Source organism: Andrena cerasifolii, chromosome 10, assembly GCF_050908995.1.
Source record: "Andrena cerasifolii isolate SP2316 chromosome 10, iyAndCera1_principal, whole genome shotgun sequence".
Classification (NCBI taxonomy): domain Eukaryota; kingdom Metazoa; phylum Arthropoda; class Insecta; order Hymenoptera; family Andrenidae; genus Andrena; species Andrena cerasifolii.
The window spans coordinates 10,332,427-10,355,368 of NC_135127.1; the positions used below are offsets into that span (position 1 = coordinate 10,332,427).

Genomic DNA, 22,942 nt, shown 5'->3' on the forward strand with positions numbered 1-22,942 from the left:
CGAGATAAGATATCGATGATACTGAGGCATCACATAAATATGCTTTTTTCGAATGACCCTGAACGCTAGCACGTGGTTATCACGGTTCCTGTTGTGTCAGCGCTGGCAGATAACGCAAAACCTCCAAATACCTACGCATTCTTTCCACCACTCTCTTTCCCCCCAATTAATCAACCCCACCATTCGATATTCCTAACAAAATTTTTTTAATAAATCCCCCTGAAATTCGCATTCTTTAACCAGACAATCCAGCAACAATCTCAGAAGCGTCGATAACAGGCGACAAAGGAAAGCCTGATCCGAAGAAGAAATCATCCCGCAACGCAGCCCACGTCGACCCCAAGCATCGGGAGCCATTTCGCGGCTGATCGGACGCGGAATTCTCGTCGATTTCGCGCGAGGCGTCGAGGTATTTAAAATTAAATTCACTCGTAAATGTAGCACAAATGGCAGGCTGCCACGGCGAGGCAACAGCGACGGCAGCCAGCGTCCCGCTCTCCCAGCCAGTCTGCCTCTGCTGCGCGTAACCTGGCGCGAAGAGGCGAATGGGTAAAGGACTTGTCGTGGTCAAGGAGAAGAGAAAAATACCTCTAATGGGCATTCCAGTTCAGGGGAGGAAAGCAGGGAAAGGGAGGTGTGTCATTATCGTCGTCATTATCTGCATGGCCCGGCCCCCCCGCCTTCCACGTCTCCCTCTTCCATCGTCCAAGCTGCTGCTGCCTGCAATCATCGCAATCATTCACCTCCGCGCGTTTAAAGACGCGGGGCACTTTAGGGGATCGCGACGAGGCTGAAATCGTCGCGATTGAAGGACCCGGCCGATGGAAATCTTCCAGGGATCTGCTTCGCAGAGAATTCCGCTTCTTCCCCTCCGCCGGGATAGTTCGGCCCGGTGCGAAATTGGGATTACGTAATCGAGTTATTGCGGAAGCACGCGAAGAACTGCGCTGCTTCGCAGGTGAGTCTGCTCCGCTTCGCGAGCACGTGAGAAGCGTTCGATGCCGAGGCATGGAACTCGCCCACCGAGACTTCGATCCTTCCGGCTGACTCGAAAGGGTGCACTCTACTTTATCGCGTTGCTCTTCGCTGCTCGGGCGAAAAGTTTCCAACGAGGTTTCAGCCAGCAGGTGCTAGAACGGGATATGCTCCTGCATGTCTTGAGTTGAGATTCGGTTCCCGAGTTTCTGATGATTTAGTCAGTAATTAGCAGATTCACGCGGGATGACTGTTGGGGATACTTTGGGGGATTTGATTCAAAGATGAGCATTTTTTCTAAGCGTCTGCTTCATTCGGAGGTGGGGCTAAGGTTCTGAATCACAGTTCTGGAATACTAATGACAGTATTGGTTTTGGGATATGTTTTAGAGAACCTGAAAATAATAAATATGTACCTGTTTTTTTTTATTTTGGCTTGTTTGCATATTTAGAAGGTGAAAGCACCCCTCAAATTTCATAAGAAGAGATACAAAAGTTCCTATTGTTCGTTTAAAAAATATTATAACATTGTGTATGTCAAGTTTTATTTAACACAATATGCTTTAAACTAACAATAGGAACTTTTGTACCTCTTCTTAACCCCTCCCCGTAAATTTCCACAAGCTTCATTCCAACTTTCACCAGCATTCCTACTCCAAAAATCCTTACAAACAGTCCAGCACCAATTCAGTATGAATACAGTAGAGAGGGTGACCAAATTATTATACTCAAAACATTATCGTCAATTTCTGGGAACATTTTGAAATCGATTTAATACGATTAAAAAAAAATTCTTAAATTGGAAACTAAAGGTTCTGAAAGGTAACTTTCTTAGCTTTCCAAAACATTCATGAAAATTTATCTACGATCATGAGTTCGCAAGTTATAGGTGTTCAAAGTGAAAAGTATCTTTTCTTGTTTGATCGCGAATAACTGGGCCAATGAAAATCATACAACAAAACCAAACAAACGAAATTAAACAGAAATGTTTGTTCTATAAGAGCTCGTCGTTGGATTTCCGGAAAAAAAATTTTGGCCGGTGCATACGTTCAAACTACTCAGGCAAAAATTTCTGAAACTTCAATTCCTGCGCTTTGTCTTAATAAAACAGTATCATAATGGATGAAAACAAATTTATGTCCCTGATTCAAAAACTAGAAACTTCAAGCGTTAAAATGTGTTTTTAAATATTTTTTGCGACCATTTTTCGCAGAGATGCATCGCTTAAACTTACAAAATCTCAAACCCTTTTGTTTGAGTATAACAATTTGGCCACCCACTGTATCATTCCACTCCGATTCCAATTCCTGCCACCCATCTTGCTACTAATCCACTTCCATTACCAATCCATGCGACTCTAAAACCCCGCTCAGTTATACCTTGCAATCAGCTTGCCAACAGAATAAAGTCTTCCTCGCGGTCCGCCCTCAGTGATACAATTTTCGCGATGTCCGTCCATTACAGAGTAACATATTCTTGCAGGTACGTCCGAGCTCGCGTCAACACAGAGGAACGTCTGGAAAACACGGCCGAGAGCTGGCAGATAGGATATCCGCCGTTTCCTCTGCGGATAACTGCGAAAACCACGAGAGCCAACAACATCTACCGTATCCCCTTGCCAGCGAATTTAAAAGTCTGGCACGTGTTTCTCAGAGGCAACGAGTGCAGCGCGGCCGCGGGTGTGCGAGGGCGGCGTGCACGAGCAACAGAGACGGCCGATGGGCGCAGGAACGCGGGGACAAAGGAGGAGAACGTCGGTATCGTTTTCAAACCGGACCGGGAAGCCGATACTCGAACCGAGGCCTGCCGTGCGCTCTCGTTTTAATTACCATTTTTCTTCCTCTCCGATTTCTTCGCCACCTCCATCTTTCTCCCCCCTTCTTTCGCTGTGGGAATTAACGATATCGGTTTCCGTCGCGCGGCTGGACCGATCCGTCCAGCGTCACTCTAGGACGCCGTGTGGAACGATCGAAATTCGCTGGGAAGGTGCGCAGAAAGAATGTCGAATGAGAAGAAAATTGGGGAAACAGGATGTTTTGGTAGGTTCTTCTTTGACTATTTTAGGTGACTGATAATGGTACTGAGTCCTTCTAAAATGGACGCAGCTTCTGGGACATTTTTCACACCGATTGTGCGGCATTTTGGATATAGTCTGTTAGCAAAGACAATTTTCAATGAAGCAGACTTTGCCTGTCTTATCTCTGTAATGTACTCCGTGAGCAATTTCTATAAATCCTTATTTGAAAGACCCAAAAACTTTATCGCAATCTTTTACTTAATCCCTAATAAGTACACCAGCTCAGCTCCACACTCCATTTCAGCCTCAATTTGATCCCACTTCACGAGTTTCGGTCTCGTTCTACTTCGGCTGAAATTTATTACTAACTCGCTACCAAGTCCGTCTCGATCCAGTACCAGTCCATTTTCACTTCTCCGCCAATTTGCCACACCAGCAACACTGCTGCTAGCTGTCCCAGGGAATCTTTCCCTAAACGAGCTAACTATCATTTATTCCCCGCGCCGTTACGTCCACGTCCTCAGAGCGCAAAAACAAATACCATGTCACGCGCACAGGATTCTACCACAGGTAGGCGATCACCGCGGCTGTACGACTCCCACCCAGTGTTTCATCATCTCCGCGGACTCGCAGCCTCGGCCAAAACAACAGTCTCCCATTCTGTTATCACCCATCCATCGTGTCATCGCGGCGGAACTGTCCCCGCTGACAGGTCGCGCGAGGCGCTCCCGAGGAATCGTTTGCACGTCGATGGTGCCCTGTGCGCAGGCGGGGTGGTCGCGGGCACCGCGGCACGATGACGAGTCCCTCGGCTCGGCTTTTTGCATACGCCGCTTGGCAACGTGCGTGACCTAGGCTACCGTCCCTTGCGTAACAGCGGCCGCGCCGAGCGCTCCTCGATATTATCTGGCGGTGTCTAAAAAATCTAATCTCGTTGCTAACCGACACCGTCTAACGGCAGAGCCCAGCAGCGTGCGATGCTCGCGCGGATGAGAGCCCCTGGTCAGCACAGAGCTCAAGGTGAACGAGATTCAAAGTGGCGATGCTGAGCAGCGTGCAAGGGAGAGGGCTCCAAGGGTCCAACGTCCCTAATGCCTGCGCTTTCGTTGCACGCTAGATATGCGAATCTCTCGCTCCTTCCCGTTCCATCCCCTGCCCCGTCGCCCCCAGGTTCGTCGTCCTGCGTACAGGGTGTCCCAGAAGGGAACGGCTCGCCTTCTCGTGGCGACCATGGTCGACGAGCGGCAGCTGTGCGCACGAAATGCGTGTAACGTTGGTGGAATTGTGCTGAGTGCTAGTAAATGGTGGGTGGCAATGCGTGATTGCCTTCGGGAACAGAGTTGCTTTGAACGCGCTCGGAGCTAATTAAAGAGGCCTTGTCGAAAACACTGCAAGTGCCAAAATTTTAAAAAAAATTATTGGAAAATGTTACACGTGCCAATTGTAATACTAAAGTACAGAATTTGAATTTTGGCACCTACAGTGTTTTCTCTAAGGACTCTTAAATTGTGTAATATTAATTAGATTGGGTAATTGTAAAGGGAAGGTTCTTTTGGTAAATGGATCTAGCAGGGGGATTTATCGTTGCTAGTGGATTATGAATATAAAAGTATTTAGGAGGAAAGTATCTGTAGGTATGTCAGATTTTTCTGGGAAAAAAAACAAATTTTGAGCCTGAGGAAATATCTTAGAATGGGATTTAAATATAAACATAATGGAAAACATATTTTTCGAAAATAATTAAAGAATGTCAGTATGTTTTGATGTACATCATTTTTAATTTGTAGATTTAAATGCAAAGATGTTCTTGATTTTAATCGAGAGGTGGAAGTATTTAATCGAAACACGTATCGCCCAATATACAAGGTGTCCTAAAATATAATACAATAGGGATAGAGAGATTCCAAGCGAAGAAGGCGACGAAATTTTAGAGTGCCTACCTTCTTTTTCGTAATAAGCTTCGTTTTCGAGGAAAAGGACTTTAGAAATCTATCGAGTTTTCTTTGAAAGAGATGTGCAACGTAACGGTTGCCTTCTTTTGTGCCACAGTTTGCACAGATGGCGATTTCTCGCGTTCGTAGAACACATGTGGCAAAAAGCAGCCTGTGCTGACACGTCAAGATGACGTTTTTAGTAATCGACACACGTCTGTGGAAATAATTAATATAACTCAGCAGCTTTCCCTGCAGCGATGCTTCTGAAAACGACCCACCGTACATCGGATGCAAATTAAGCACCTGAAACTGGATTCCAAAGAAACTTATCCTCCTTAATTTATATTCTCACAAAACTCACTCAAAACAGACCCAAACAAGAGTTGGCATCGATAATCTGAAATCCGACTACCCGAGCTAAAACGACTTATTATCTACAAAACGTATTAACTCCAGGCTAACTGTAAGTTTCTGTGTACCATAGTTATACGGTTACGCGCTAACTTTTACTCAACTCGTATTACACAACTGCACCACCCACGGATTATTATAATTAATCAGAATTTACTTTCAGAGCTTATCTCTTACCCGACTGAAAAGCTGCGTAAACAAAGCTCCGAGTAGGAACAAATTGACGATATTAAAAATCATCACCGGTCGGTAGTTGTTGCGCCACAGCTTTTATTTAAAAATAGGCTCTTTCTTTAACTTTCGGATAATGCCCCTCTTACGCAAGAGACAGATTCCTAAGGACCTTACATAAGTGAATCTTTTTCCGCCAGTCAGAAGAACAAGCTCGAGAACACGTGTACCTGCCTTTAGAAACACGAAAACACTCGGGGATCGACAGTTCGTCCAGCGTTACTTCGTTGACGTTTCCCTTCCTTAAATGTCGCGTTCCACTTACGGAACGTTATTTTTCTCCATTCATGCCTTACGTAAAGCCGAGTTTACGCAGGTCAGTATTCACGTAAGCCAGCTCGAGTGTTTTCCACGTCGTATCGATGATCGATATCGACAAACTGATCGTATGTCATGGGCGCACACCGCCGGGAATATTATTATCCTTGATGCGGCTCGATGAGCAACGAGAATAGAAACGATTCCGTGTACAAATATCGCGAATTATGCTAATTACTGTTATGCACCCAGTCGTCGCGTTCCTACGCGAAAGTGTTCTATTATTAATTCCCAAGCCAAGTACGTACGTAACTATCTCAAGAACTGTGGTTACAAAAATCTCGATATCATCAAAAAACTAAACTCCAAAAAAGAATCCAGAATACTTAACAGAAATTAGTTTCAACCTTACTTTAATTATTTCCCTCTAATTATTACCTTAATTATTTTCACCTTAATCTCTGTGATATGTGGAGCGCCTCGGCGTATGCTCGTTGAATGAAGCTATAGGAAGAAGATTCGCTCGGAAGTGACTTGATTTTTTAAAAGGGAAAGGAAGTGGAAGGAACGGAACGCGAAGTCTACCGAGGTAATGGTAAATGATCCAAGGACACGGAAGGAAGGTTGAGGGAGCACCGGTTGCACGGTTATTCGTATCTACAGGTTGCAGATTCCAAGTGGCGCTGGTATGGTTTCTGGAACAGTTCCAGAACGTGAAAAAAAAAGCGGTTCGCCGGCGTGTTGGCCGATAGGAACAAATTAGAATTCGACGGTGAAGAGCGCGCACGCGGGTGCGAGAGGCGACCCTTCGAAGTGCAGTCACAGCCGCCAATTCGTTCCAGGGCCGCGGTGGCACAGGAAATTGTAATTTATAGCGTAATCGGGCGACCTTATAAATTTCGAAGCAACAACCGGCCGACGCACCGTTGAAAAATGAATTCATCGCCGATTGCGAGGCGTTACACGCGCGGGGAACCGTTCGAACCCCGCTTCAGTGAAGACGTGGAGTGCACTGGTCGAAATAATTGGGGAACAATGAAGTATATTTAAGAGTTATAGATGACAACTGACTTGGACGATGGAAATTATAAAATAGAATAGAAGTTTGTTAATAAAGAAATAAAGTGATCGTTTCTGAGATATGTAGCTTCTTTGACGTCGCACTTTTATATTAGAACCGGGGAATAATAATTCTGATTGAAATGGGTTTTCGAATAATCATGTGGCCAATTTTAGACTGACAATGAGTAACTTTTACGTTTGAAACTTTTTTCTGAATTTAAATGCAATGCAGATATTGAGATGTACATTTTTGGATGCAGGAGCGCGCGAGGAAGAAATATTGTGACGATGAGTGAGTTTGGTGCAAAGAATCCATCAATAAGAAACTTTCTTTTAGAAAAAATTAGAAAACAAGACCTTCCTCTTTAATATGCTAGTGCAATAGTTTCTAACAAAATAAGAGCTTCCGAAATTAAATCTCCAAATTATTTGCCAAAACAAATCCACAATGAAAGTCGAAGGACTCAAAAACATTTAAAAAGCGTTACCACTGATTTAACAAAGGAGGATACAGGTGTGTGCCATCTAAAGAACATTATTTCGAAGAATATAAAAAGACATAATCGATATTAAATCTGAATTTCTCAGAGCTGGAACATTTCTGGAGCTGTCGAACGCTACAGCATCCAAAGCGTAGATTTTAGATTCCTCCTGATTTTTTCTGTATGTATGTCTTGCCGAAGCAGTCGTAATTTTCGATATTTGCTTCCAAGAAGCCTCTCAGAAATAGAAATTTAAACGTGTTTTGATTCGTGGCCACGATGTTTTTCGCTGGCTCGCTCGGTCCGCAAGTTTTTCACAATTTATGTTTACCGTCCACAAAATCAGCTAAGCTACCTACGCAAACAACAAACCTCGCACATTCCTCCATCAACATCCTTTACTGTATAATTTTAATCTCCCCGCAGTCCCATCGAAGCTGTCCGAGAAACTGAAATCGGAAGCGCAACTTAGTCGCGCGCGTATCAGGGCGCTTTATTCCCTGTCGCAGCGTCGCGGCTATTTTGAAGCAGCGAGAAAAGCGAATAATCGTCGTTAATCGCGGCGACAACCTGTCCATCGCGACGAACCGTAACGTAATGGTCGCGATTGGAATTCAACGAGTGCCTGGTAATTATTTTTTATTGAAGAACAACCGGTACTTGACGCGGACTCGGCTGGACCGGCGTCAGAACCAAGGCTGGCCGCACTAAACTTTCCATCGCGTTACGTTATCGTGGCGAAAGAAAAAGAGAAACATCGATCCAAGGCGGCTCGCGGCTGCGTCAAGATTTAAAAATACCTCGGCTTGCCCGTGAACCGAAGATGAAAATACAGAAGAGGAGTCGCGAAGTCACGGCTCGCGAGCGGAGGCTACATAAGCCCTCGAGCGGATCCTCGAAATCGGCGTCGCTCGGCGCAACTCGCTCCGAGAAGCCTGATGGGACAAGGCTGCCCCGTTGCTTCGCTTCGTCCGGCCGACTGTTCTCTGTCCGATAATCTGTCACGACCGGCAATAACGCGTTCGTTCGCCCCCACATAATCAGTTCTTTTCGGTATTGAAAGGTTGTTTGCGAAACAAGGGACGACGCAGCGTCTCGCGATAAACGAGCGCCAGCTTGCTGCATTGCGATTGCAGTTGGAGTGGACGCTGCGCCGGCCTCATCGTTCGGTGATAACGAACTCGGATATCAGCAGGCGCGTGAAAAATACTGCGTATCCCGTAGCGCGACGGGTCGGATCGACAACCGGCTGCTTAATTCGTAAACGCGTGGCGATTTTCTTGCTTCGTGTCACTTTCGTTTCTGGGAGCAATCAGAAGCTACAGACTTCGAAAATAATTTAGTACCTTAACCATTTAATTCTCGCATTAAGTGCACGATGCTTGACGAGAAATCACAGTGGTTTCTACTTTGCTCTGACAGATGTCATAAAATACCCTTATTTTGAAAAAATCAGTGGTTCTAGTTCATTTAGCAACTGCTAAATCCACTACACTTTCCAGACCGTGTCATTTTTCCGGAATTACTAGTTGACGCGTGCTACTTAGTAGCTTGTAAAATGCTAATTACCATCGATCAATATTGCACGAACCTCCCCGAATCAACTTTCGAAACGTGCGTGCCATTTTAAAGCGAGAATATTGCAAGATTTACTAATCAGAAAATTAATAAGGAAACCACCCGAGCACTCTGCGCGAATAGCGCTGGAGAGTAAACAGCAGAATTCGCAGTAGCCCATAACGCTTCGTGATATCTCCACTTATTATACATGCTCGAAATTAATTTCAAGCACGGCTATTAGCAAAAGAACGCCTCCTCTGCGCTACCTCGCTCGTCCTCCATTCGGGCAACGTGGAAGATCAACTATTGGAATAACCGAGCCGGCGAGGGCGGGGGTGGTCGCGGAACGAGGGAGAAAGAGAAAAGAAGGTGTAGGAGGCAAGAAGCAGGGGAAGAAGGGAAACGCAGCGGCTGGGATGGAAAGAAAGGGATGGAGGGAAGGTGGCAAGCGATACGCAGGCGCGGTGTACGTCCTCTGCGAAGTGCACGGGGCAGGATGCAGCTCGGCTTCAGGGTCAAGGACGATTCGACAGAACGTGCACCCCGGCACCTCCTCCGGGCAAGCAGCGCTCGCGGACAGGAGATCCTTGAAGCTGGAACGCGCAGAGACGATAATCCACGCACTCTGACCCCTTAATGGCGGCCTTACGAAGAGGGACTGCACGTACCGAATGATATCGAGGGATATGGAGGAATAAACTAATTTCCATGTACCTACTACCAGCAGCTTTTAAAACGATAATTAGCTTCTCTGAGAACACGATGCACGAAACAGGAGGATAGGATCTAATGGAACAATAATTGGACGTACGGGGTGATACTAAAGGAAATGTAAACGATTCATCTGCTAGGAAGATTCTGAAGCGTATTTTCAAATCTACCAACCCGTTGAACTTGTCCCAATTTAGATATTTCAGGACCACTTCCTTTTTCAATGAAGATCAGTTAAGGGTAGATTTCATCTGCGTATAGATTCCAAGATTATTCAGAGCCTGTTTTAATTTTCCTGTCCAGATTTAGAGTTTTTAAGTGGAAACTTCTGATGAATAGCCCTTTTTTTAAAAGCAACCTTGAAGATTCTGATGCCCACGTTCAAACACGGTTCGCCATTTGAAGCGGCTGCTTTCTCGCGCAAAGGGTTTGTCGCGTCGATTCGCTAAATCGTTCGACACGATACCGAGCAGGCCGCGGTGGCGCGCGATTTATGCAAAATTGTCACGCATCGTTGCCGTATTACTTAACGTGGCAGGGCTATTTTGGCCTGGTTACGTCGCCAGGTGATTACTCTGCGGAGCGAGGAGCCAGCTCTTTTGTAGTTGCGTGCAAAAACACTTTTATCGAACTCGCCGGTAATTGGCGTGGCGCGTTCGTTTTTTCCCCCCTGTAACTACAGCAAAAATGACCAGCCACGAAAAACGTTCGAGGGCCCGATCGGTTTACGATGTCTATGAGTGTTTTTAATTCAATTTCGCGGAAGGGAAGCCAAAATGTGTGCGGCGCACTCAACGCAAAATGGCGTTTTACTCTGAAGTGGAATTGTAAGGCTTGCTACGGGAAAAATAGATTCAGGAAAAGATTTCAAGGGGTGTATTTCAACGAACAAGGAGCTTAATTAATTCCTCCGTAACTCGGTGGATATGCATGTATGTAGTTAATGGTAATGAATCAGGCAAGCCCTACAATACGTTTAATGTATAACGACGAGGCGGATAATTCAATTAAATAGGTGTCGGTTCGGTGTATTGATTAGCGCGCGGTTAATCAGGCTTTGCTTATTACATAATATTGATTTTAACGAAGACCGAATCTGAACAGCATTGCATAATTTAAACGGAGCCACGTGATTCGTCATTAATAATATATCGATTGAGGGGTTTGAGATTTCGAGGATTTTATTTGCGAAGATATGCGATCACGATTAATAATACAATTAACTGTGCAGGATTCCTCTGTTTCCTAATAATACTGTGTACCGAAAGATGTTACCTAACCCAAAACCACTGACCCTAAAGCAAAACACGCTTCGAAAAAACGAGCGCAATTAATTAGCGACGGATCGAAGCCGCCGCGTCATTTGTTTTCGAAAGAATTATTGAACGGCCGAGAATTTACAATAACGTGATCGTCACGTGGGTGACAATAAAGCGATAAGATACGCGCGAAAATATGAGAACGGTTCGATAAAGAAACGCAGCATGTGCATCGAAAATGAGTACACAAGCAGCGTTGGAGGAAGCTCGATCGAAATTCAGCTTCACCCGCTGTTTACCGAGGCCAGCGGCGAAACGCGATTAACACGTCACGATACCCTTTTAATGCAACAAAGAGTCCTCTTTTGCACGCGTCTCCCAGATAAAGCAACGCATGAATTAAAAAGAAAGAAGAAGAAGAGGAGAGAGAACACGATGTTTCTCCTGAGAAAGCGACACCTCCGGCGACGATAAAGCAATATTTTTTCGCGTAATGTAATTAACATTTCAGCGCGCAACAGCCTGCTCCGAATAGCCTTCCCGATAATCGTTATCTTATTTACAGAAAACATTACTTTCGATGTACCATCGATCGCGATTAAAATTAAACGATCGCCATCGTCGAGCCACCGGAGGTGTTCCCTCTGTAATCACTTCCATCCAGGCGAAGTTAATTACACCCACCCCCGCCTCGAGGCGCGATGATTATCTTTCCACGTTCGCGACAGTGTATCGCGACGATTCGCTCCCCGTTCGCGGATTTAAATACGTTGCACGAGCGCCGCTTTTCCCGGCGACGCGATCAATTAGAAAGTTCCCGGCGCGTACGCCCGCCGACTAATTCGTCGCGTCGGGCCCGTCGTGTTTCCACGCTGAATATTCATTCAGCAATTTTCACCGTACGTAATATCTGCCCGCTCGGCGTGTATCGCCTGCGCGGCCAATAATTAATTTAACATCGGGCCGACCGCGCGCAAATAACATCGATCGTTTATTCTTGGCCGTGCACCCGCTCCGCGGGCCGCGTAGCTGGGACACGTCGGTGCATTTACACTGCTTCATCGCCGCAGCGCACGTAAGTACACGCGTTTATCAGATTTAAAAGATGTATGCACTTACGTATGCGCGGCCCGCCTGCGTTTCCCGCTAATGCATGCAACGGGCTACGTACACAGCTGTATCTTCGCGGGCGAATCTAAATTTATTGACCGACTGCGCGTGCACGCACGGCGGCTCTTCCCGCCAGGATCGCGTTCCTCTTCGTTCCCAAGACGCTCGTAATTTAGACCGCTTTTTATTAAAAAGATATACTATTTTCTTTGTGTCCTGCGAGCAGAAGCTCGGCGAATGATTGTTGGTAGAAATGTTGCGAAGATGTTTGACTTGACTTTAGATTGTCCATCAAGTTGTTTTATTACAACTGTTAGATACATATCAGTTATAAAAGGGAAGAAGATATCGCGCGACGTTGAAATCTTTTGGTGACAAATAATGATGAATTTTTTCTTAGTAGGTACCTCATCTGGATTCCCAAGGTTTATTTTCGTCAGAGGACAGAAGTTGCGACCCGACTTACCGGGACCCGGGCAGCAACAAAAATCGCTTCCGACTTTCGTCGAGCGGCTGGAATTAATTAAAGACTGCGAACGCGAATGCAAACAACTAAACAGCTTCGAGAATTCCTTCCCCCCTCCCCTGCCACTCTGTGCCGTTGTTATTCAATATTACGGAGCAAAGGTTTCTCCTTGATGAATGCCCGAGTTATTTATTCTCGATGCCGACCCCTGGAAGCCTCTCTTTCGAACGCCCAGAGAAATCGTCCAAGTTCGCGCGATTACGGGAAATTAATTAACTTAGCTGGGTCCTGGCTAACGGCGGATGCGAATTAACGATTGTCACGAGAAGTGACGTCGCGCGAACGGGGCGCAGGCGTGCGCAGCTTTAGCCGGAAGTTGCCTCTAACACGCAGCAGCGACACAAAGGGGGACGCTTAAAAATTCAATGCATTTCAAATTGGTCAGGAATCGTCCCTTGCTCCAGACGGTGCCTGGCCATGGCTTAATTTTCGCTAGCGGGGTTAGTTTTTCGAAGGCTCCAGCCTTTGGTTTGCCGGCAGAGTGCCCTTTACTTCGACGGTGCTCGAAAATGCAGTTGGCTATCGAAAATCTGCAGTGGAACCTCAGAACAGTTTCTTTGGATGGCCCTGCTAGAGACCTTGCAGCGTGGGGCACAATTATCGCTGTTTCTCTGGCAGCGATTGATTGCATTCTTATCGAACGCTTTTATCTTGCGAAGTCAACATTAAGGCAAAATTAAACAGCTGAGTAGGGCATAAAGTTGAGCAGGGGCGCAAAATGGTATTTTCATACTTGGAATTTTTGAATATAAAGTTTTAAATGAGATACCTATGTATTGCAAGTTGTACTATAAATGTTTTAAGCTACGAATAAAAGATCGGAAATAAAAATTTTAAATATATGTATTAGATATAAATACAGGGCCCAATTTGGCAAATTCGCCTAGGAGTGCATTTGGAATACCAGTTTGTTTAAGACGAATAAAAAATTACGGCCGAAGATGGGAACAAATGCAACTGCATAATATTAAAGGGAACTAATAAACTTTTTTTATTTCAAATTCTCAGTAATAATAAAAAAAAAAGGTAACTGAAAGTTTGCTCTACACGGAAAATGACAGGAAATACCGGTATTCCAATTTACCTTCACTTTATAAGCTTAAAAAAAAAACAGGTAGATAATAAAATTAATTTCTTTCGTGATCTAATCAGGCTCAAAAATCACAATATAGGAACAATCTTAGGTAAATATAAATGAATAGAGCTGGCCCAAACCGGTAGCTTGTTACGCGTGAAACAAAAGCATCGCTAAACTTTAGAATATTCTAAATAATTATAATACCTTCGGTATTCCGAATTAGCAACATGGCATTGAAACCTAAAATTTCATGTCACGCTTTGTGTTCTTGAAATTATCGCAAAACTGACACGGAACCATAAAAGGAACATGCAAATGAGTAGATAAAGTGTTTAACTCCAAAGTTTCGGCATATTTTAACCATAATTGGAACAATTGAATACTTTGTGAAAAAGTTTTGCAGATTAACGTTTTCTTATTCTGCAGATTAAGTCGAAAAAATATCAAAATAGCGGTTCATCCACAAATGTCATTAGTTAACAGGTCATTAGCCCCTATTATCCACGGTGTTACAAATTAGATAGCGTTAGTAGTTTATTAGATACTTCGGTATTCCAAATTACCAACAGTATTCCAAATATGCTGCACTTCCACTAGTGTTACTTTTCGAAGTCACTATACGTTCCTACTTTGGTTGAATTTACCGAGAAGAGTGTGAATGTCATCCGAAGTCCGCGTCTGTTCAAGGATCGTGTTTATACGGAACGCTGGTTGCGACGGATAATATAACAACGCGTAAATGACCGATCTGGATGCTCCGCCGAGCAAACATTGTTCGTCACTCGTCGTAACGAGGATCCTTCTGTGTCCATCGGCTAAAGGCGTCGGTTAGCTACAATTACCCAACGTTAGTAACTGTTTAGCGTTATGCAACGGGCGTGTCGCCGCGGCAGGTAGACATTAAGTTTATTAACAGCCGTGTGTCTATTGTTCGACCTCTGGAAGCGTGGTCAGTGCTGCGATTCGTCCAATTATTGTACCGTGTATTATCGACGGGAGCAGATAACGTAACGGGTGTAGGAATGAATGAAATATTCGCGTTACATAGTATCAAATATTTGCAGCAGGATTCGGGCAGGATCTCTTGAGATCCTTGCGTCTGAGGAACGTTATACTCGAGACAAAAGCTCGCATGCATTTCTCAATTCTATACATACGTAGTAATTCTCATTTTCTGTGCTATTATAAACCTAAACTGTTGCTCGTAATTTTTAAGAGTCATCAAGCTGGTGTACCTTCGTTCCTCTAACCACGAGTTTTGCTGATAGAAGTGCCATTTCTGCAACCAAGTGTTCCAACAGGCTCAGAGGCCACTGCCGGTGTATCTCTGGGCATCACCACTGTCCATGCGAGTCCAACCCCAATTGTTAGGACGATCGACTCACAGCTGATGACTGCCACCCGGCCTTGCTCGAGAGTCGAAGGGGAATTCTCGACCCCCTGCACAGTTCCACGAGGCAGACAGAGGAAATTCCCTTGTCTAACCCCCATCACCGACACCCTCGCTCCCCATTAAGCCTGGGTGAGGCTGTCACGCTCACAGAACGCTCGCAGTTGAGACTTGCTCGGTCTCAGCACTGGTGAGCTAGCTCAGGTACCCCGGGAACGCTAGTCCTCATCCTGGGGACATGCTTCTGGGGATGAAACGCCCATGAAACATACCCCAGGGACTGGGGGATGAACACAGCGAACACAGTTCTCAGATCTTCAGGTTTGAATACTACAGGAGTCCTACATGGAAATAAACTTTGGACTCGACTTGAAAATTTCCATACTGACGTCGAAAGTTCACTGGAAACATGGCTCAGGTCCTGGGGCATGAGAACTGAGGACAGTTTTGAGATCCGCGGCTTTGGGTACCAAAGAAATTTTATATAACAAGATTCCCGGATGAAAAACACTTTCCCATCGAAACCAAGCTGCTTCCCACTTGTGCTAGCCACTTGCAAGCCTGCTGAAAGACTAGAACCAGCGGGAATTTCCACGTGGACGTCCACAGCATAGGAACCATCGATCGACGCCGATCGCCACGTCTCCGTGGAAAGTTTGACACCGCGACACTTATTTTAGACGCGCTGCATCGGGCCAAATTTAGGACAGCGTGTCGTTGGCCCCTGCGTTTGCACGTTTTACTGCGCGTGTTGCATACTCACGCACCTGTGTCGGCCCACTTTTCCCGGTGTCCTCGGCATACGGGCGAAATCAATCGCCCATGGAAAGAAAACGCGAAGCGCGACGTTCTTGAGGCCGCGGTTTCGCGAGCCTCGACTTGTTTGTCCCGTGATTAAGATGCGAATTCTTTATTACGCGCGTATCATTTTCACGCAGGATAGGTACTCTGTGATCTGCACGAAGAAGCGAGTGAAAAGCGTGGAATAAAATAGGTTGTTGCTTCTTAAAGAAATTTCTCAAGAACTTCGAATACCATTTCGAGATGCGTCATTCTATTTTCGTCGACCGAAGCTGCTCCTCTCATTTCCAATACTGATTTCAATAAATACATATTCATCGCAGGAAGAAACACAGAAGACGATAAAACACTTCTTATCCTTCGCACGGTGAGTGGTACTCGCCAGAACTGCGTGCAAAACGTTCCGATAGAAACAGAGTAAACACTGCGCAGCAGCATTAACCTCGTTCCCAAAATGTACTATCACCTCACTTTTTATCGAGCAAATATTGTGAAAGAGGAGGCAGAACAATCGAGAACACATCCTGAGACGGTAAACATTCTCGTTTTACCGGGTGGCGATCACGCCGTCACTGGTAACTGCAATTCGTCACCAACGAACGCATCGAATACGATATTTTGCACTTTACTTTACTTGCCTTTGCACTTTACTTTTACATACGTTATCGAACTTCGATCTTTACAACTTTCTCCTTTTTGCTTTCTTAAATGTATTTATGTTGCTTTATCTTGGTATTATTCTTAACGTCTACTGGTACAATAAAAAATTATTGTTATTATTAAGAATATTATTAATATTATTATTACTGTGAATGTTATTACTAATAATATTATTAATATTAATATTATTACTGTGAATATTAGTACTATTAATATTATTACTATTAATATTATTAATATTAATATTATTACTGTGAATATTAGTACTATTAATATTATTACTAGGAATATTATTACTATTAATATTAAAATTATTAATATTATTACTATCAATATTAAAATTATTAATATTATTACTATCAATATTATTACTATCAATAGTATTACTATTAATATTAAAATTATTAATATTATTACTATCAATATTATTACTATCAATATTATTACTATCAATAGTATTACTATTAATATTAAAATTATTAATATTATTACTATTAATATTATTACTGTTAATATTATTATTATTATCATCATCATTATATTAACCCTTTGTAGTCTTTGATTATTTTGTTAAGTCTACTCTAGCAATTCTGAATTAAATAAAAAGACACACTGAATAAACCTGTATTATATACATGATACATAAAAGTTAGTACCATACCCCAAACAAGAGACTCGCCGGACTAAAATTGATGCGCAAACATTTCGTACTATCGCAAAGAGTTAAAAAGCAGGTGTTTCGATTCGTGCGCCGTTCTTTTTTTTCAACACACGACAATCACCATTTAAATCGAACCGTTCCACACGCTCCGGTCTATTTCCAGGATTAATTCGCCGCGTAGACGAGCATCGGGGTGGGATGTTAAAATTTCATTGTTTCGGGATCTAGCGAGACCGGGCGCTGAAATGGTTTTAGCCAGTCGTCGTAAATAGCAACAGTTGGGAAATTAACATCTGCGGAGCCCGACGTAAATCCATTCCCCCCCAGCCCCCTGCGACTGCCGATCTTAAAACACGCGCCCTAACAAATTGCGCGCAACCGTAAATCACTGGTCGAATCCTCTCGTCGAAATGTAACGGCGACGATGGAGGCGCGATAAGAATCACTTTTGCGCCGTAAAAACGAATGTAAACGCAACGATCGACGTGGTTTCGCTTGCCGCTGTTACAATTACAGTGAACTTTTTTAGTGGCGCCGTTAAGCTCGAATATAACCAGATTCCTTTGACTCGGTTTCTCTGAACAGCTCGAGGAATAAGATGTTTGTAGTTTCATCGGCGGAATACGCTGAGGGGCTTCCCGTCGATTTTATTGCGAATTAATTATCCTTCTTTTCAGAAAGTAACCTACATTCTTTTCTGGAACAATGAGTGTGTGATTCATTATCTGTAAATGAAGGAAGGTGGGTGCAACGGCGCCTCGCTGCTAGGATGCAACTCTTATATTTTGATGAATTGAATTATGAACCTAAAATCGATAAATTTGTTAAATTAGGAATAACGAAATTTCCCCTTCCCCACACATTTCTCTCGTGAACGCAAAGAGTGTACGCATGCCAAGAATGGCGAGCGATCCACTTCGGCATGCAGAAAAATAGTGAAAAGAGTTGCGCCAGTAAACTATTCCAGAAACTCTTGCGAGAAAAAAAAAAGATTTCCCACTGTTTATTTCCGATAAATTTCAGAACAGCCCCTTCAAAGAATCCCTGTTACGTAGCAAGCGGCGTGTCGCTGGATTCGCCGAATCCACGATCCCGGAAGCGAGAAAATAAAGATTCTTGAATTTCACTTGGAGCCGAGCGCAACGAAGAGCCCCGCACCAGTATCATTTCGTGAACATGCAGGCACCGTGTGGTTATTTCGTATCAACCGGTCACGAATCTTTCCCACCGGAAGCGGCTCTTGGCGTAACGAGATATCCAACGCGGAGAGACTCATATTCTTGGTACGCGAGCGTTCAATCTGCGCTTCGTAGTAATCAAACATTATCTCGCGTGTTCGGATAATACCCAGATATTATAAACAAAAAGCATGATTCCCCGACGATGATTCCACGCGGTCTCGAAAATACGCAAGCGGCTGCTTGGTAAAAATAAAACGCCCGACACCGATAACAGTGGCGAGCATCGCCACGTCTATTATTTATAAAGCGCGAGAACCGAAAACCTCGGAAAAATGTCCGCTTTCCGTTCCAATTGCGCGTGCTTCCGTCTGCGCGCGCGCAAGCCGGTTGATGCGACGAGGATCGCCGCGATCCGTTGGCGAAAACAAATGCAAATTCATTGTCCGCGCGCAGCGTGTGTGCGGTGGGTCGTTATTACGGCAATTAATTAAAATTCCTGTCATTATTCGCCGTCCACCTCTAGCCCTGAAACCATGCGTGAACCGCGGCGGCGGCGACGTCCACGTCGGTCATTTTGCATGCACCCTCAAAAAGGCCTTCTGTCGTACTTCTGATGACATACTATTGCCATCGGAAATTACCGTGCACGCACGCCAACCGACGTCTCGCGAGCTCTCTAAAACAACCGCACGCGAAAACGAAAAGGCCCCTCTTCACGTGAAATCCCTTTTTAATACGTTACGTGCAAGTTCTTTTTTTTTGGTAGATTAATAGCATTCATCTTCTCGGTCCACATGCGAAGTAATCGTGAAGTCGCGTACACGCGAGAGCGGCAGATAAATTGTTAAGAAGTCAACGGTTTACAGTTGCCATTGATGATTTTTATACAGCTAAATTCAGAGGACCTCTTTCCGATCCTGAAATTGTGGATGAAATTTTTTTATTTTATGCTTGTACGTATTCCACTGTATGGGGGGATGAAACGTTCATGAGGAGCCATATGCCACGAACGAACTTCACTTATTGGAGTTCGGCGTTGGATTTCTTTCCGGGTATATCGATTTCGACTTGCTGCTTATCTGTATCCTTCCAACCTGGCCCAAACCGAATCTCCTATCCTTTCTGTAAACTCTTTCCTCAGCACCACCAAAAGTGATTCGAAATTCGACACACTAATCACCGTCGCATCTCCCACTTACAGAGCACAGTAGCAAGGAAGGGCTACCTTCATCCACAAAATCACCTCGCAGGACGCGAGCCAAGGGAATCGCGTTTCCCGCCGCGGGTTCGAAAAGTTGAATATCAGGGACCATGCGAAAAGTGCCACGTCTGCCAGGTATTCCGCGGAGCAGCGTACACGTACGTACGTGAAAGTCTCGTGGCTGCGTTTGGTTACGTAACGTAACTACGTGGTGTGACGGGGTGGTTGGCGGTGGGCTTTTACATTGCCCGTTTCTGTGCCACGCACCACCACCCCCTCCCGTCATACTTTCGTCGCTTGGGGACAAAAAAAAATCGATAGGCTCTCTCCCCACGGCTCTCCTCTCTCTGTCCCAACCCCCTGCGTCTATCCTGCTCCCTCCCTCTCTCTCTCTCTCTCTCTCTCTGTGTGCTCTACCGTGGCCGTAGCTCTCGTCCTCCTGTGTCCCCGGCGCGCGGCGAAAAGGTGTACAAGCGAGTAACAAAGCCTCGGCCTTTCTGTCTTTTTTCCCCTCTCCTCTCCTCTTTTTACGTTTATGCACATTTCCGCCCCTCTCGGCTCTATGCCCGCCTGCCGGCCTGTCTGCCGCTAGCCCACGAATCCGTTAGCGTCGAAACACGCATCGCTAACCTTTGGATCGCTCGCAGGCCCTTTGCAACGCAGCCAACGACCGCCGACCCCCTTCGGGCTCGCGCAAAAGTAAATTCGCAAATGAAACGTGAATTCGCGACTTTGCCGATGACGCGCGCGATCGGTGCACGCGCCAGCCGGGGTTGAGGCCCCGTCGCGCGAGTGAGTTCTGCTGCTCGCTAGTGGCGCTTCAGATTCATCCATTCGGCAGGGAGAACGATGGGTTGAAAACGATGGGGAGGGTGGAAACTGTAGGGATATATATAAATGTCAATGGCTAAGAGCTAACCTCGACGTTCCAGTCGGTATTATAAATGAACGACAAGCCAAAAATTGCCTGATCTCATCAGCACGGTCTAGTGGACCGTTCCTCTTTCATAGACCACGGGGGGAGTAAGAACGGGGGCGCGGGTGGTGACTTATAAATCACGTCGACAATCGGGGTTAGTACAGCCACCCTTGGAAACCTGCTCCACCGACCGTCTCGTCGGCCATTGTTCCGCTCCATTTCGAACTTTCCTGACCCGATGTGTAAAAGGGTCGCGTCTAATCACACGTATCACGCATGTTAATTAACGGGCGGAGTCCTTTATCCGCTGCGAACAATGACGCGAGATAACCGTAAATTGCTCCCAATTTAACAGATGCCCAAACAGGGGACCATCGTTTATCCGGGGGAAAAAGACCACGAGTCCCGTGTATTTCACTCGCCACCCTCGTTAAACAGCTTTCCAAGTAGATACTTCGTTAATGGGAAGGTAAATATTATTGTCACCGAAATTCCCTGATAATCAGGCAAATGTGAAGCTTTCGTTTCAGCTGGGAATAGTGTGCAAAATAGATGGGAGGATGATTTTTCAAATTACTTCCCATTATTCTTTTTACCGGTATAAGATACACCTGATTTGATTTGTAAATTGTTTACGATTAAAATAACAACGCCTATCTAATCAGGAGTTACTCCTAGAATCCTCTGTGGATATGTGCTTTTCTAATTTTATGTTTTGCAAATTCTTTCACGCCACGTGCCCTATCTATGCGAAAAGTTTGAGCGAAGTGGTTGGCACGAAAGTTTTAGAATCCGTCCGACAGTGTTTCTATGTGTACTTCAATGTGTATAGAAGTGAAACAAATAGGCAGATTGAAATAGGATTAAGTGAATTAAATGAATGGAGCACTCACCTATTTTTTTCCAGCTCGTTATGTGTAGTCCTGCAATGGAAAGAACGTTCTTGTTAGACTTCAAAGCAGCGAAACAGTTTACTCGCGAAGATAAAGAAGAGAGAGACTTAAAGTCGCGAGGAGTTTAAACTCACCGAGGAAACAAGCTTTCTTTCGAAATTCAATGGTGAAACGAATGTCAGGCAATTAGATACCTCGATTATCTGAATATACGATAATTGATAGAAATAAGTGACGATCGATGGATGGTCGATATTACACTGTATTAAATATACGTTGCTTAAAATTGAAAATAATTTACGATCGCAAACGAAATTCCTGAGATAAAAGAAATGTATTCTTCACAGTATTCTTACTAAATTATTATCTCGTACAACGACCATCGTAATTTTAATCAAAGTAAACACATACTTTATAGAGTTTGTTTTCCAACATCTAAGAACGAATGCTAGTTTATTAAAGAAATCAGTCATCGTGTCGAGGACAAGCGAAGCTTCGTTACATTTGTTTTTTTTTTATGGAAAATTACGCTTTGTAACTTGCGGAATGACAAGTGTTTCGGAGCAAGACTAACAAGGTCGCGAGCGTGGCCACTTCAGAATCGCGGCCGCGTAATGGAGTGATTTTGAAAATACACGCTGTTGACGAGCCGAATGATACAACAAGATACCAGTTAACAAGCCGAAGATCGAAAGTTCGAGCGTCTATTGTGAAGAGTGATGATGCAAGACGTACTGTAATCTTGATCTTTGCGATCGTGAATGACCTACTGTGATAGATCGTTGAACTGCTCCTAAACTCGGTCACTTTGCGGAGTGCAAGAATATAAAATTTCCTTGAAAACGGAAATCCTGAAGTCGAGTTCGAAATGCCTGATCACAAAACGTCCCCCACCTGCTGAATTTTCATTTCCAGCAAAACAATGATACTTAACACACAATCCACAAATTCCCACAATATTACCAAACCCCCGAATGCCATGAAAATGAAGAGCCCCCGGTGCTCCCAGCTCGTGTTCAGCTTTCGAGCAATTTAAAAACGAAGAAAGGGCAAAGAAACGGTCTGTGGCATTAAATAGAACCGACACGAGCGGGAAGCGAAGTATCGAGGCAAGGTAGAGGAACGAAGGTACTCACCTGCTGCCCTGGGATTTTTTCGTCTTTGGCCTTTTTGTGACCGTCCGCATATCATCGGGTATCGGCATCGTCGAGGCGTAGCCATGTTCAGCTTCTGCAATGACAAACCAATCGTCGATCAGCGCACAGCCCTGATAGAGCTGCGCGTCGCCTGGCGTCGCTCGAATTCCGAGCGGCGCGCGGCGCGGAGCGGCGAAAAAACGCGCGGCGAACATGACTCGCCGGGCCCCGTGCTCGTTAAGCGCGCGTACACGGCCGCCGACCTGGCGGAATAAAGTCACGTTCTGTCTTGCCAGCGTAACTTACTGCGGCATTAAAGCCCTCGCGCAAACACTGGTTCGCGCGATCCACGGCTTCGGCCATCCCCCGCCGCTCCCTCGGAAACGGCGGAATTTACGGCGCGATTTCAGTTAACGCCGCGCACAGACGCGAGCAACCGATTCGCCGTCAAATAAATTTGAAAACGTAACAGCCCCGGGGCGGTGTC

General features: G+C 45.0%; 1 protein-coding gene and 1 long non-coding RNA gene across 7 annotated transcripts in view; one reads left to right on the plus strand and one right to left on the minus strand.

The window, feature by feature from the left end:
* LOC143373700 (uncharacterized) overlaps positions 1-3,074 on the plus strand; it is a 109,306-nt gene extending 106,232 nt beyond the window's left edge. The window contains exons 3-4 of one of the 2 annotated variants that reach the window (XR_013086508.1): positions 244-958; positions 2,457-3,074. This is a non-coding gene — a long non-coding RNA (uncharacterized LOC143373700). Of the gene's footprint in view, positions 1-243; positions 1,387-2,456 lie in introns of those variants that run through there. The other variant, XR_013086507.1, reaches the window with a different exon arrangement.
* The window catches only part of Mxd (MAX dimerization protein), a 204,904-nt gene that overhangs the window by 173,496 nt on the left and 8,466 nt on the right, over positions 1-22,942 (minus strand). For 4 of the 5 annotated variants that reach the window (XR_013086506.1, XM_076821178.1, XM_076821180.1 and 1 more), the window contains 2 exons: positions 22,456-22,549; positions 21,320-21,349 (listed from right to left, as the gene is read on the minus strand). Coding sequence is in view for 4 of the 5 variants with exons in the window: in XM_076821178.1 (XP_076677293.1) it covers positions 21,320-21,349; positions 22,456-22,549 (124 nt within the window). In the remaining variant the exon portion in view is untranslated. The remainder of the gene's footprint in view (positions 1-21,319; positions 21,350-22,455; positions 22,550-22,942) is intronic. The other variant, XM_076821181.1, reaches the window with a different exon arrangement.